Here is a 15,878-nt window from a genome sequence, read left to right as displayed (position 1 = left end):
ACTTGCAGATCCAAGTAGAGTGATATTACAAAAGTAGTGAGAATACATAGATATCTGCGATTAAAAATAAGTTTTGTCTCTCAGTGTCAGTCATTTTGATAAACCACGCTCGGTACCAATGCTGATATGTAAATATTTTTATTTCAGACACGGGAAAGGGAACGTTGTTTGTGTCAGATGCCGACGGTATTATGTATTCGCAATCACTGGAAAATCATTTTGTAAGTTCGATTTGATTAAGATTTCTCTTTTCATCGGGAACCTGCCTGGGTTAATTTGTGTATTTTGCTGCAGATATTCTCTTACAGATAAATTTAAGTAAGTTTTATAAACATTAACCCTTGGCTTTGCACCTTGACCTTTTTTCTTTCCAGTACACCAACGATGGAATAACAGACTTTTTTAGAGTGGAATCTATGAGAGGCGTTTTCTTAACCCATCAACTTCAGGAAGGTATGTTAATTACCGTATTTGTTCGATTATAAGCTGCATCTTATAATTATTTTTGCCGCTATTTTTGCGGCTGAAAATCAAGGGCGGCTTGTAAACGAGGGTGGCTTATAAACGAGAATGTCTTTTGAACAAGGGCGGCTAACACTGTCTTATCCAGATCCTGCCAAGCTTTTCTGCTACCTTAAAGTTGATGGGTGATAGTATTGATGATCCCATGCTGGACAATAACGTTGTTAGTTGAACGTCTAATGTATATCTTTTGGTTTAAGTATACAAGTTTCTATCATTTTTTGTGTCCATCAAACCAAGTATTTCTGCATGTTTTTGTGGGTGTAGCCTATAATCAAAGGCGGCTTTTATTTTTTGTGAACCCAATTTATTGAATAAAAAAGAGCGGCTTATAAAAAAGAGCGGCTTATAAAAAAGAGCGGCTTATAAAAAAGAGCGGCTTATAAAAAAGAGCGGCTTATAATCGAATAAATACAGTATGTCAAAGTTGCGATCAAGATTTTATTCATCAACTATTCGGCCATGAGATGGTGTTAATTTTGAAACATGAGACGTTAAAACGTTACATTATCATTGCAGTTAAACTGTTACATCACTTCACATGTAACATCATTAAATCACTGTTACATTAAACTTTATCATTGCAATTGCTAATGGCCATGATAACAAAAACCTGTGATTTAAGCAGGATTTAATTAATAGAAAACTAAGATTGTTCCAAATAATAAATTGGCTACATGTTAATGATAATTGGTAGAGCTTGGTCGTCCTTCCATCTAGCAGTTTTAGAATTTATCTGCATAAAATGTAAAACTGTTTTGCGCAGATGGGAGGATTCCGTTTTCACCCTTTTTCTCCCTTGATATTGTTTTTTATAGGCTAAAAGCACTGACTGAGTAATCTAAAAAGTCACGAGATGGCGTTTTCTGGTTGGCTCAATTCGATCAACAACTGTGTATATCACTTGGCATATTTTAAATGATTATTCTGAAGGTTTATGGTCTGAGACGCAAAGCCATGATTCTACCTTCTAACTGTTTCGAAATATTTTTTCTGAATGATGTATTTTCGCTTTGAAGGACACAATATCGGTGGCATACAAACTGGATTCTGACCAAATAGTTTTCAGGAGTTTATAGGTTTCATTTTATTTAGGCAATACTTTAAACTCATTGATCACTTTTGATCGTGGTGCAACATGGAACGCTTTGTATCTTGCTGATGAGCAATGCCGAGGTGCTATTTCAAAGGTAAATATTGATTGCATCAAGCGCCTTTTTATTGCATCACGCACTAAACCATGCCCAAGGAGCGTATTACCAACAGTTTATGATGTCGTATTACCAACGGTGCTGTAAGAGTTGTAAAATTTTCATTTAAGCAAGGATTAAATTTGATATTTCAATGATGGATTTCCAATCGAAGATTGCGAAGAATGTTAGCAATTCACCAATGTTGATTTGCTGTCGACAAAAAATAATATATTTAAGCAATTGGTACAGTGTAAAAATGTAAATTGACACAGTTTTCATGATTTTGACAAGTGAATAAAGAATTCTTACTTACATTATAGTATGGCAAACAAGCTATATATGTGACCGTTTAAAGATTTTTCATTACTGCTGCCCTGTGTAATCTTACAGTTTGTCACATTGTTCTTTGTCATGTTCGTTGCAATTCAGCCGCAATCAACAACCTATTTCAAAATAATTTCTTTGTATGTTAATTGTGTGCTTTTCTCCGAAAACAGGTAGTAGATATTTTGAGTTTTTTGCAGAAGGATTCAAAATGCTCGCTGCACTATCATCACACATTCAGTCAGCAAAAAGGTCATCTTGTGCAAGGCCCGTTGAGCTCGGCTAGTGCTCTAGGAATAATCATGCTTCATGGTGCGTATCCTTTTTTCACTTCATCTAGGTTGCATCAATCATAGCTGGATTATTATTCCAGTAGTTTTAGTATAAATGTTGATTTAAAGGCTCTTGCACAACCGGCATGCTTTGCGATTCTTATTAAAAGAACCGGCCTAATATCCTACTGTACGAAGATACAAAACACAGTCAATTTCTCAAGACAGCTGCCGCTAAGCTTGCGGTTGCACAAGAATCTTTAAAACAGCTCTGGCAACCACTTTCCAATTAAATTAAAGGTAAATTTAAGTCATGTGTGTAAATTAGTTCCATTTTAGTAGATAGTTCATTTGATTCGGTCGATTATATGTTTAGATAGGTGATAACATTTTTTCTTCTACAGAACTTTCCCGGTTAAGTTGGCTTTTATCTTCTCTGATGATTTCTGTATATAGATCGAAGCTTGAAATTACGACTTTATTTTTCTCCAGTTTCCGTTTTTACAATTTTTTTTCAATCCGGCTGTTGTCCTTTTTGCTATTCACTAGTTTGCTTTTTTTCGTTTGTTTTTTCTTGCTTATTATACGCTCTGTTGATCACCTATTATATTTCAAACGTTACAAAAGTTACAGGATTGAGCAGCTAGAATAACGAAAAATTCACCTGCTCTTGTTCGTGATATTGTTAGAAGTGAAACTATCATGTACAAATCGCTAAATGGTCTCATACCTGAGTACCTCTCTCACCTGTTAATCGAAAATTCAACTCGAATTTTGAGATATCCGAGAAATAAGGAAACTTATCTTTCTTTTCGTGGATGTAAGCTTTGGAATAACCTTGCACTTCCTAGCCACTTTTGAGAAAAATCTAAAATTAAACTTACCATGTAATTATAACGAATATCGTATTTTTGTACTTGTATATACCGTATAACGTATCTCTATTCTATAAGTAATTTTTAGCACGCCCCCCCCTCTCCCCTGCAAAGCAATCGTAACAGATTGAAGAGGCTACCGTACTTAAAAAAAAATTGGGAATATCATCAATTCCACTTGCAAGCTCCTTGCTCAAAGGGCAGAAAACTTTATGCACAATTCCACCAATTCCTTTATTACCAACAATATTTTTGTCTTGTTCCTTAAGACATACTGTGTTAGTACTTTGAGATCTTTCATTCAAGAGCTGGTTTGAAGTTCTCCAAGATTCCAAAATTCTTTAGCTCTTGGTTCTTTATAATTTTCTTATTTGTAAATATATTTTCTTCTGGCTGTTATGTATAAAAGATCCCTTACATACTAGGTGTTCCTGGTGATGCACTTCACACCAACAACACCAGTGTTTACTTGTCACGCAATGGCGGATATAACTGGACAAAGGTAATAACTTGAGAACATGAGTACTGTTTTCATTTTTTTGCGATTGAGCTTGTTCAAGTATCATTGTCTATAGTAAGTTAAATATCATGTAATTGGAATTTGAGTATCTTTCCTTTAATGACTACTGCTTCAGTGTTATCCCGCAGCTCAGCTATCGTCTGCCACTACTGCTTCAGCATTATTGTTTTGCTTTACTCCTTCTTCGCTCTCTGAATTCCATCCTGCGGCACGGCTATCGTCTGCCCCTACTGCTTCAGCATTATTGTTTTGCTTTACTCCTTCTTCATTCTCTGATTCCATCCTGCAGCACGGCTATCGTCTGCCCCTACTGCTTCAGCATTATTGTTTTGCTTTACTCCTTCTTCACTCACTGAATTCCATCCTGCGGCACAGCTATCGTCTGCCCCTATTGCTTCAGCATTATTGGACTTCTTCTTCACTCTCTGAATCCCATATCGCAGCTCAGTTATGATCTTTCCCTAATAATTTAGCGTGATTGTTCGGCTTTATTCTTCCTTCATTCTCTAAATTTTATACCGCAGCTCAGCTATGGTCTTGGCCTACTGCTTCGGCGTTTCTTTTCTTTTTTATTCCATTTTCACTCTCTGAATTCTATACTGCAGCTCAGCTATGGTCTGGCCCTACTGCTTCAGCGTTATTAGATTATTTTTTTTCACATGACTCTTGTGTTGTTTTGCTGTTTTGCTGCCGAGATCTTCTATGGAGCTAACAAGCTGTGTTTCACAGCTGTGCCTTTTCCTGAATCCATGCTGAAAAGGAACAAGGATATGACTACCCTCAAAATGGTCCATGATTTGCTTGTAAAAAATGTGCTCAAGAACTTTGCACGTGACACATGTTAATGATACAGGCCTGAAGTTAGCTGGTTAGTGAAGTTAGTCCGCTTTCAGCCCCTTTTTGAAAATTGCAACAATGTTTGCACATTGCCAATCCTTTGGTACTGAGTCAGTGTTAATTGATTTCTGAAAAAACATTGCAAACATAGGGGCAATAACGTCTGCATAATCTTTTAATATTCTAGTTGGTTAGTTTTTAAGCCAGCAAGAAGATTCTGAGCAACTTTCACTGTTACTGTGATGTCTCTCGTGATCTTGTGAGAGCTATATCCTTTGCAGGGGATGTTGCTTTGGCAAGGTCTTGTAAATACTGACTTATACTGTGCTGACAAAGCTGCTGCCTTTTTATTTCCTGTTGTTACCTTGATGATTTAGCCCTTGAATGCTTACTGTATCTTTACTTAGAGATTTGATATAAATCCAAAAACGCTTCATTCCTGTTTTCTGTTCAGCTCCTTCATCACTTTCTTCAAACAATTTGTTGATGTAGTCATTACATGCTTTTGCTATTTCTTTTCTTATTAATTTCTGTGTTTGTTAATACTCTGCCCATTCTTTTTCACTTCCTGACTTTTTTGCTCTGTTGTATTTTATCTGTTTTTTCTTTATAAATCTCTTAATTCTTTTGCTCATCCAGGGAAGATCTTTTCTAGGTTTCAGAATTTTTGTTGGTATGTTACTTTTCACTGTTTTCATGATGGTATGTTCCCATTTTTCTGATGCTGATTTTTGCATACCATTTACAGTGTAATAAGCTCTTATTTGTTCAAGGTCCTTCTGTATCATGTCTTTGTTGGCCTTTCCAAACAATAACATTTTTCTTGGTTTCTTGATGTTAACTTTTGCTTAAAAATTCATTTTGGCAGTCACTGCTTTATGATCACTTATACCCTCTACAACTGCCACGTCACTCATAAGATCTGGGTTTGTACAAAAGATAATATCTAATATGCTGGACTTTCTTGTTGGTGTTTCTACTATTTGTGTTAGCCCGTAGTCATCTGCTATGCTCACCCCCTTTTCATTTAGTGATACTCCATACTGTGGCTGGTCTTCGATAATTCCATCTTGCCAGTTAACACTTGGAAGATTTAAATCTCCCCCTAATACTAGGTTGATAGGATGTTTTTGAGAGGTCAGGAAAGACAGTTCCTTATCAACTTCCTCTAAGCATTCTAGTCCTGTACTTGGTGGTCTATAAAGTACTCCAATGCAGACAGCTGGCATACCCGCAATGGGCAAATTTGCATACAGACTTTCTACCTTCATATTTGGGTTTTTGGGTCCTTCTTGTTCGGTGAGAATTAAATCTTCACTGTATGCAATAAATACCCCTCCTCCATTGCAATCTCTGTCATTCCTGATTGCTGTTTATCCTGCTGGGAAAATTCACCATTTGTGAATGTCTTGTCTAAAAATGACTCTGTTCCCAACACGATATCTGGCTTGTGTGTCATTAATAAATGTTCAATCTGCTTTTGCTTTCCAGTACCTTTCAAGCCTCTGCAGTTAACTGTCATTAATTTCATCCCATCCCTATTTGTCTTCTCTCCTTTCCAATTCTGTATTGAACCTTTTGGAGACATGTTTCCCCTGTCCTTTGGTGAGCATGTATATTTTGAAACTGTCTCAGATGAGTTTCCTGCATTACAATCTGCCCCTGTACCACACTCCCAACTATCTGAGGATTATATGATGCCATAGCTATTAGGTGACTTTGGTATTGAATTTTCAAACAATGTGGAAGAAAAGTTTGGAATTCCACAGTTGCAACCAACCTATTCTAGACTCATATTTGCAAGAGAGTCGTAGATTTCAGTTGACATCAGCATGCAGTGTACATGATACCATCCGTCGCAGTTGTCGCAAGAAATTGCCTTATCATTCAATTTCACAGCCCTCTTACAAATCTGGCATGGGTACTTCACTTGCTTTGACCCTGCATTGATGTTAACATCCCCACTGAGGAGCAATATCAGTAAAAAAAATTTCCGATTTATTCGGGAGACTGACTTAGGCCCAAACATGGCGCCATGTTTTCTGCCTTTCAAGATGTGGACTAGCGCTGTTACTGTCTTGATTGGTAGTTTTCTTGCAAGATGAATGTTGTCCATGTCTTCGCAACTGTTACAAAATATTCCTTTAGGCTCACGTGTGCTTATATTTTGCATGAGCATTGCAATTAAAACTACAGTCAAAGGAGCAAGATAATCCATGACCGCCTCCGCTGCCTGATTTCAACACCATCAGATGGAAAAACTTTACAGAAGGACATTGATACTCTCCTTGCTTGGTCAAATGACTGGAAGATGGATTTCAATGCAGACAAGTGCAAAGTTTTTACAATAACAAACAAGAAAAGTCTTATAGCTACTATATACAGCATTTTAGGAGAAGAACTTGAGGTAGTTGTGCACCATCCGTACCTAGGAATAGAATTAGATTTAAATCTGAGCTGGAACAGCCATGTAAACAACATCACAAAGAAAGCTACAAATGTCCTCAATCTTGTTCGAAGAAATCTTTACAGCTGTCCAGAAAAGACACAGGCGAAAGCATACACTACAATAGTAAGACCAGTATGCATCTACAGTATGGGATCCTCATCAAGCAAATCATATAAAGAAAATTGAGGCAATACAAAGGAGAGCTGCTAGATTTGTAAGGAGAGATTATGATCGACACTTTAGTGTCTCTGATATGTTAAAAGAACTCAAATGGCCAACCCTTCAAGAAAGACGCTATATTGCAAGGTCATGTCTCTTCCATAAGGCAGTAAATGATAATATTGCTGTTAAGATTCAATCCTACATAATGACACCAAATCAGCTTCAAGGATAAAGTCAACGGCAGTTTATCAATATTGGCGCTAATACCAACATATATTTGTATTCATTTTTCCCAAGAACTATCAGATGTTGGAACATGTTACCAATCGAATACAGGCAACTTAAAGAAGAGGCATTTAAGAGGAAGCTTCAGAAAGAAATTGAACTGAAGAACATAAACGTTGTTAATCCAAGGACGCACAGTGGACGGGGACAACTTTTATTTCATCTTTACGTTCACTTTTTATAGCCTTAGTATTATTAAATATTGTAAATTAGGTTTGGTTGATAAATTTTGTTTGTTATTAGTATTATAGCATATTTTTTAGCGCTTATTTTGATCTTTTAAACAGGTCAGGTTGAAAAACATATATGTATGAACCTTTAACCTGTATAAATATTATAAAATGAAAAAAAGAAAATGACAGTGTTCACAGACAGGTCAAAGGATTGCCTTTAACTGTATTTTTGATTTAATTTCCTTTCTATTCTAATATGTAACTTTATCATTAATTTGCACCTGCTTTATTTCATAGCTGCCATTGAGCAATCCATTACCACAATACCCTCTCAATGTTCCCTTTAATTTTTAGTCCCTTTTTGATTCGGTCTTGCCGACAAACAAAATTACAGCTTCTCATTTGACATGTAAATGTTCAATCTTATCAATGATCAGTGGCATCTTCTAGCACTTTTTATCCATTTATCTATTATTTCATTATTTCTTGCACTCTGAGCATTATACCGATACTCGGTCCTGCTCAGTATCGATGTAGATGTAGATGTAGATGAAGATTTTCTTGATTTTTCTCTTTTCAACTTCGATTCTTATAAGTCAATTACTATGATTTTCTTCTTCTTCTCATCAATTTTTTTCCATGTCTTCCCCTCACGGATACGCACCACTTCAGTTTTTCAGAGCTTGCCTTTTTGACATTCACCAATTATCGAATTTCATGTTTAAACTATGAAATTTGACATGAACTGTCTTTACTTCTTTCGAGGTTCTTGATGGACCACATCATTATGCCATTGGAGATCATGGCAATTTAATTGTTGCCGTACCGAGAGATTTTCAAAGCAACATCACTGGAAAATATCTACAGTGAGTGGTCTATTTATTTAAATGTATTCATAGTCTAAGATATCATCTTCACAAAAGCAGATTCTTTACCTTTTTCAGTTCTACATTTATGTGATGTGTATGAGACTTGTATTAAGTGGTGTGCATGAATTCTTCCCAATAATCATCCGTGATGAAATGACCCGAGTTTTTGTGTAAAAAGTATAATACCTTTGCAGCAGTATCTTTAGTTATACAAATAGATTTAATTTTCATTTTAATTCCATACCTTTGATTGCCAGGTATTCATTAGACCAAGGTCGTTGCTGGAATACTTTCAAGTTTACCGACGATCCGATGATGATAAGAGGGCTCGTCACTGAACCAAACTCAAAGAAACGCACATTCAGCATTTGGGGAGTTATAGAGGGCGACAAGGAGAAAACATGGCAAGTTGTCACTGTGAACTTTGAAGACATCCTAACTCGAAGATGTTAGTTTACTTACTACTTTTCAATTAAAAACAGCCCCAGTTTTCCTAAATACGTTTTTTTTGTTGCAGGCAGGTTTCTAAAACTAAAAGTTTTTTATGTTGTTTGGTTTTCATGCATGCGGGGCCCCGACCTGTTCAATCCCTTATTGCATGATAAATGATGCAATGATGGATCATCTTAGGTAAAAAACTCCTGATTTTTAATCTGAATTGTTTGCATGTGTTTAGCAGGTTTCGTAATGTTCTATCACAAATTTTATTTCTATAAAATGCCTCCTCAGCAAAAATTTGCAATCGCATTTTGTTGGATTATCTAATTGAGCCTGCTGATCACGAATTCGTTATTTGTTTTTCAATATTTTGCGCAGTTTTTTAGTTACAAGCTCTTGAATTTCGATTATTCAATTACGGAGATAATTCAGTTTGGTAGCACTGTGTATTTCGGATTGTCTCGCCACAAATCGAATTCGAACGACGGCAGTTTTCAAGTTGAACACTGCAAATCGTGGTACTCACAGTTTTTTGCACCGATTTTAAGTTTGAGCTTTTCAGACACCTGTTCTGCAGCCCTTAGTTGCTCATCGTTTCTTGAGATCAACTTAAGTATCATTTTCGAGGTGGTATGCTCGAAGGGAGAGCTAGAACTGGAAGCCGTAGCTTTGTGGGCCTACACAGGTGATCAAAATAAAGTCGTGACCTAACATGGACACAGTCAACGGTTCGTTCTCAAGTCAGGCGCACAGACTTTAAATTATGGTATGCATTCAAAACTTTTTCGATCTTAAAAAGCTCCTGTTGTCGATTTAGAGGCAGTTATTACCTCTGGATTAACTTAAAATACATATTTACTATTTCATAAGAAAATCATCATTGATAGCAACGGGTGAATCCTTGCCTACGTGAGTTGATAGTTGAGACTGAGGCGGGCTTGTAAATACATATTCTTGTTTCTTTGCAATAAAGTCTAAACTTTTATCAAAGCGTGACCCCTGCCTCTGGTGCTGTACGGTTTACGAATAAATTTATAGAAAGCAGCACATGACAAGAAGTATTTAATTCAGTCTACCCTTACCTTAAGAGTAAATGGAATGATAGAAAATTCAAAATTAAGATATTTTAAAAAGTAAACAGAGAATACTCTAGTTCACTTAATCATTTGTTTTTTAGGATAAATATTAGTACATTTTGATCGTGAAGTCTAACATAAAGCTTAATTATACCTGGCAATTCTGCACAAAATCTTCGTACTTTTAATCTGTTGTTTATTTTATGATTTTAGGTGCACATGTAGAAATTACGAGACAATATTCATTGTACTACCATTTTTATGGTGTAATGAAATTCCAGCAGTAATAGCCATAACAGACGAGGAGATGACAACATGAGAAAGAAAGGCACCAAACTGGTTTAACAGATAAAACAGATACTGGGCAAGCCTTTCATACAATGTGTTTGGAGAGATGGCTTCTACTAGCTTCTTGTTGTCATCATCATCACGACTACCAGGAATCCCACACAATTCTTACTGACTTGAAGCATAATCGATAACTTGTGCAGTAGTATCTAGGGGTCTGGGGTCAAGAGGTGCTTGTAGTTCTACCTTCTTGGACTGTTTGTCCCAACAGAGCTTATTTCAATTTCAGTGCTATTGAAAAGACCTTGTTGTGCAGGTTATGACTTTGTTGAGTTTAAAGATGTGGATTATTGGGTTAAATTATTTTTCTTAGTTTTATAGGGGCACCCATAAAGTATGCATACCAAATTGAATTTTTGTGCCATTTTTTTACTTTTGCTGATAAGCCGCCAATCCTCATGTGTCCTCCCATATATAAGAACAATTAGGAAAATTAGAAACACGTAAGAAAATATGAAATATCCAAATAGATAATTGTTTAAAACCTACAAATTCAACAGCAAATAGTTCTATTATAACGAAGAAAACTGCATTAAAGTAGTAGTGACTTTGTTGTACTGATAGTTATTCCAATTTCAGTACAACTCACCATAACTGCCGACGTGGTTAGCTTATAAAGATATAAATAAAGATGTAACTGATGTTCAACAATATAAATAAATGACATGCATCAAAGGATTTCCAAAGTAAGATTGTTCTTTATGATGATTTGTTATATCTGTATATGAAAGAAAACATGGGCAGAGAATACATATATATATACATATATATATGATATATATGATATATACATATATATATGATATGACATATGATATCTATGATACATATATATATATATATATATATATATATATATATATATATATATATATATATATACTATCAAATAACATCTTTGTCAAATAACAGACTTTATTTCTGGGGTGAGGTTTAATATCATATTAATAAACAATAAAATGTCACATTGGAATAGCCTATATTTAGATATGCCTTATGTAATTGGAATCAGTTGATTGCCATGAATACGACAGAAAGTCGAAACTAGTCGGCGAAATCGCGATATTAAACAAATTGCACAAGATTTATCGATCGAAGAAAGAGTAGAATGTTTACAAAAGAAAGAAGCTTATATCACCATCAAAGATCATAAAGAAAACTTCCCCACCAAGGTATCATGCAGACTTATAAACCCAATCAAATCAGACATTGGCAAAATTAGCAAAACAATATTAGATAAAATTAACAATGAGATCGTCAAAGCAAGTAAAGTTCACCAATGGAAAAATACAGACTCAGTTATCCAATGGTTTAACAGTATTAATAATGAAGAACACGTAAAGTTCATAACCTTTGACATAGAATCATTTTACCCATCAATATCTGCCGAACTATTCAACAAAGCTATAGACTATGTCAAGAACCTAACAGATATTACAAACAAAGAAATTGACATTATATCGCAAGCAAGGAAAACACTACTATTCAACTCAGGAATCCCATGGGTAAAGAAGAAAGGCGACGAAGATTTTGATGTACCAATGGGTTGTTTTGACGGAGCAAAAATTTGTGAATTGGTTGGTACATACATCTTAAACAAATTAAATACAGTAATGGGTAACGGAAATGTTGGGCTATACAGAGATGATTGGTTAGGTATTGTAAGGAATTTATCAGGACCAAACATTGACCAGAAAAGAAAGAAAATCATCCAAATATTCAAGGAGTGTGGACTATCTATTACAATTAAGACAAATCTCAAAACAGTAGACTTTTTAGATATACGTCTGGACCTTCAAAACAATACTATTCAACCATATCGAAAACCAAATAACAATCCTGTCTACATCAACAAACAATCTGATCACCCGCCGACAGTTTTAAAAGAACTACCTAAAGGCATCAACAAACGGATATCAGAATTATCATCAACTGAAGAAATTTATAGAAGAGAAATGACCGTATATGAAGAAGCTCTTAGAAAAAGTGGATTTAACGACAATTTGAAATACATCCCCAAAGATACCAAGTAAAGGAAAAATGAAGATAAAAAGAAGCACAAACGGAAAATTATTTGGTTTAATCCGCCCTACTCGAGGAATGTTAAAACCAACGTGGGCAAAATCTTCTTGAAGCTTGTAAAGAAACATTTCGCCGATGATGAAAAACTTGCTAAACTTTTTAACAAAATTACAATCAAAGTTAGTTACAGCTGTATGAAAAGTATAGGTTCCATGATATCCTCACACAACAAATCTGTTTTAAACCTAAAAAGCAAGGAAGAACATAGATGTAACTGCATAAACAAAGACGACTGCCCATTAGGAAATGAATGTTTAACACCCAATCTCATATATGAAGCAACAGTTAGCAACGATAAAGATGATGAAACGAAACAATATATTGGCCTTACCGAAGGTACATTCAAACTACGATATGCTAACACGAAAACAAGTTTTATCTCATGAACAATAGAACTCCACCTAACTAATTAACCTGTATTAAATAAAATTTCTTTTGTCTAACTTTATCACACCTTTTGTATATTTATACCGCGGTAACAGGAATATTCTTCATTATAGTCTGTCTGATGAGTGCGTAAGCACGAAACTCGGAGTAACAGAGAACATGTCTCATTTCTAGTATATATTCTATTTTATTATATCTATTGCTCTGTGCTTTTGCACATCGAGCACTGTCACGTCAGAATAGACAAAGCAATCTGGAATATATATAAATATATATATATCTAAATTTATGAGCCCTGCCCCCTCTCTATGAAGTTTAGCCCAAACTTTGTTATCACATACCATCCAGCCTTGAATAATTTGGGCAAGGTTGCAGGGAGACTTCATTCTATGCTTACAGTATCAGAAAAGCAAAGGAAGGTGTTTCCTCAGGCACCTTTGATATCATTCAAACGATGTAAGAATCTTAAAGATATACTAGTTAGGGCTAAACTTTATAATGAGGGAGCAGGGGTTTCGCATAACAAGGGTTGTACTCCATGTGGCAAGTCTTGATGTCAAGTGTCTAATGTTATGTGTGACAGTGGTACTTTTACTTCCCATATAACTGATAAGGAATACAAGATAAACTTTCCGTTTAACTGTGATTCGCCTAATGTTGTGTATCTTATGGAATGTAAAGTATGTGGTGTGCAGTATGTGGGTAGCACTTGCACGCCTTTTAGGCTTAGGTTTCATAACTACAAGGCGTGCAATCGCAAGTTTATCGGGGGCTCTTCGGGTGTACCTCAGGCTGATTTTTTCCGGCATTTTGCAGGGAAGGATCATCATGGGTTTCTCGAAGATATTAAAGTTACTATTATAGATAGACTTGATGGGAATGGTAGGATACGTGAAAGTTTCTGGCAGTATAAGTTAGAAACTTTCGCGCCCTGGGGCCTTAATATTAGGTTAGTTGAAACATAGTTTTATTTTTATTTCCAATCTCTTGGATTATTTTCTCCTTTTCACAGCTAATTATTATTTCCACATAATAATATTTTATAGTTTTCATTGTAAGGACAGACAGCATTCACCCTTTCTCGTTATTGTGCATTTCTGCCTACTTCACCTTCACACTTCTCTTTTGTTCTTTTATCTATTGTATTTATTCCACTTTTCTCACCTTCAGCTGGGCCTAGAAAGTTTACTTGTGTCGTATAATTGGCTATTATTGTCCTTGCTTGTAAAATGTGTTCTTTTGTTTTGTATTCCTTATTTTACGCTCCAAATGTAAGTGAAGGTTATTCTGAAGAAGCATATTGCGAAACGTTAATCAAGTTGTTTTTTTACTGATCATCTATATATTAAATACATATGTAGAATTTTACCAAAGTCCTGCTATCATTAAACATACCCACAGCTTGCACTGCAATTTAACTTTCCTTGTTTTCCTGGGCGGTAATGTGAATGTTTTTTAATTTACATTTGCAAGTACCTATCAAATTCGAAACAGATCCAAAAAGCTAAAGTTATACTCTAACAATTTGCGGTAGTTTATGCCTAGATGTATGAATAGTTGACTTACCTCATACCTGCAATCATATTCAATTGACTATGCCGCAACTGCCAATTCAACAACACAGTCGGCATGCCATGGTTACTTTTATGTATCTTCAAAATGAAAACCAATAGATACGGCATCCTGCAAAAGCACAAGCCTCTAACATTTAAGATAAGACTCAAAGATCCATTCGTATAAAAAGCACCGTTGCAGATGTAGCCTGCAAACACACAGAACGGAAGCAGTCCAATCCAAGCTGGCTGAATCATTTTTAGAAAACGAATGCAAGCAACGAAAGCATGGCAGGCTAACATTAATACACACGTTTTTCGGAAGCAAAGAACCATCTTGGTTTTCCAACAAATCTCCGTTTCTCCTACACACTTCGTTAGTAGATGTATTAAATTCCCAATTGAATATGTAGACTGCATGTGGCACTTCATCCAAGAAATGATAATATAGTGATAAATTGTTTTTGATAGTTTAAAATAATAATAATTTTTCTTCATTCTGGTATTCAATTTATTCGTTCACTATGTTATCATATTAAATTCCCAGTCAACGAGACCCAGACATTGTGACGTCTATATGTGATCAAAATTTATTCGGTTTTTGTCGTTTTTTTCTGGGAAATTTGCAGTATCAAAATCTTATAACTTTATGACTAATTGAAACTTTGCAAAGAAAATAAATTTTCCATGATTCAGGTAGCAGATACCATCTTTTTGCCAGTAATTTTTTTTTGGCAGGAGAGACCCACCTGATCAGTTGTATTTTTCTTGTCCGTGCAATTAAGGTAACATTGGAGATTATGAATACTGGTCCCCCCACGCTATTGGCAGAAAAGACGGATGCTTCTTGGGAACAAAAGAGGCATATCCAAGGGTAAAGCCAGAGGTTTTGTAAGTAGCTGTTTCATTTCATTTCATTTCATTTCATTTATTTCATTTCATTTCATTGGTTACGTACCTTTCAATTAAATTTTGATTGGTTTTCATGTTATAATGTTATTTGAATACTATTGCTTTATCTAAAAACCGACATCCTGCACCCTGCTAGTAAATCTAACATGACATTTTGATTTATAGCTGCTACAGTGGAGACGATTATAAGCCAAAAATTACGAAAGAACATTGTGTGTGTACTTTACGTGACCTTGAATGGTAAGTCTTTTGCAACTTTGTAAACAACTTTTTCACAATCATTGGACAAACTATTTGTAATTCTGCCGAGCATGACCAACAATTTTCAAGGGCTACGGACATGATGCTTTGTATGTTTCTGGAACAACCAGTCCATCTTCTACCCTTCTTGGTCCCGTTAGAAAGAATGTGAGGAAACAGCCTTCTCGCTCAGCAAATTTACGGAGGTATTTAAGATATGGGTCTCTTGTTAGGTCTGATGATGACAAGGTCATGTTGAATAATTACGGCCCATGTAAAGATGCGTCTTACAGTCCCAGAGGACGAAATCTGTTCAAAAGATGTCCCAGAGTTATCAATTGATCCTGGTGATTCTGAGGAA

General features: G+C 35.5%; 1 protein-coding gene across 1 annotated transcript in view; it reads left to right on the top strand.

Annotated features, from left to right (window-relative positions):
• LOC135692629 (sortilin) overlaps window positions 1–15,878 on the top strand; it is a 44,643-nt gene that overhangs the window by 21,074 nt on the left and 7,691 nt on the right. Inside the window, exons 13-21 of the mRNA XM_065210826.2 lie at window positions 148–221; window positions 375–453; window positions 1,618–1,712; window positions 2,240–2,351; window positions 3,612–3,688; window positions 8,378–8,478; window positions 8,739–8,929; window positions 15,151–15,256; window positions 15,443–15,517. Coding sequence (XP_065066898.1) covers window positions 148–221; window positions 375–453; window positions 1,618–1,712; window positions 2,240–2,351; window positions 3,612–3,688; window positions 8,378–8,478; window positions 8,739–8,929; window positions 15,151–15,256; window positions 15,443–15,517 — 910 coding nt within the window. The remainder of the gene's footprint in view (window positions 1–147; window positions 222–374; window positions 454–1,617; window positions 1,713–2,239; window positions 2,352–3,611; window positions 3,689–8,377; window positions 8,479–8,738; window positions 8,930–15,150; window positions 15,257–15,442; window positions 15,518–15,878) is intronic.

This window comes from Rhopilema esculentum, chromosome 3, assembly GCF_057945365.1.
Source record: "Rhopilema esculentum isolate cy_ngs chromosome 3, ASM5794536v1, whole genome shotgun sequence".
In the NCBI taxonomy this organism is placed as follows: Eukaryota; Metazoa; Cnidaria; class Scyphozoa; order Rhizostomeae; family Rhizostomatidae; genus Rhopilema; species Rhopilema esculentum.
The sequence above is the reverse complement of the archived record's forward strand: the minus strand, read 5'-3'. Positions and strand labels throughout refer to the sequence as shown.